Source organism: Opisthorchis viverrini, assembly GCF_000715545.1.
Source record: "Opisthorchis viverrini unplaced genomic scaffold scaffold17378, whole genome shotgun sequence".
In the NCBI taxonomy this organism is placed as follows: Eukaryota; Metazoa; Platyhelminthes; class Trematoda; order Opisthorchiida; family Opisthorchiidae; genus Opisthorchis; species Opisthorchis viverrini.
Genome location: NW_008761286.1, coordinates 1 through 635, shown reverse-complemented (window position 1 = coordinate 635; position 635 = coordinate 1). Strand labels below are relative to the sequence as shown.

At 45.8% G+C, this 635-nt stretch overlaps 1 protein-coding gene across 1 annotated transcript; it reads right to left on the bottom strand.

Annotated features, from left to right (window-relative positions):
• Positions 1–308: 308 nt before the first annotated feature.
• Positions 309–578, bottom strand: T265_16221 (hypothetical protein; the record flags this gene model as incomplete). Its single annotated transcript, XM_009179781.1, has 1 exon — positions 309–578. A coding segment is annotated over one exon (270 nt), but the record flags the coding sequence as incomplete, so codon positions are not given.
• Between the last annotated feature and the right edge of the window lie 57 nt (positions 579–635).

The following is a 635-nucleotide window of genomic DNA, read 5'->3' as shown; positions in this document are numbered from 1 at the left end:
TCATCAGCATTCTTCTTGATAACCTACTAGGTGAGATCCACGGATCTAGAACATAGCCATCTCTATATCAGATGGCTGGTCCGTCGAAAGTAACTACCCGGGAGAAGAACACAAGCGCTACTCAGTGGTGGTTGAGATTGGTGCTCTGTGGTAGCTTGGGATACACGTCTATATATAAATATAGGTTATTATGTGGAAGTTCACTGGTGTGCCCTTCGGCAATTACAAAATCCCAAATAACCCGGAAAGCATAAGACGGTAGCGGAGCAACACTGGGAGTTGTCCAAGCGACGGACTGTCAAGCCTACCTGACGTATAAGTGCACCGATTTCCTCCAGTTTTTCCCACTCCGTTGTCTTTTTCTGTTTATTCTCCCACAGAGTTTGTTCCACTTTCCTCCGTCTGGCCTCGAATGCATTTTCCACGTGATTCAGTAGCTGCATACGGTGCTGCTTCAGAGCTTCTGGGTGTTGTTCACAGTTGTCGTGGAGTTTCTCTAGTTCTGCAAGAGCAGTGCTGGTTGCACTCGCGTGAAGCTTTTTCAAATTTGGCAGAGTTTGGTGGCCTTTATCGAATTCCTTTAAAACAAAAATAAATAAGAACTCGGAGAAGCCTTTGGTTGTGCCTTTCATCGC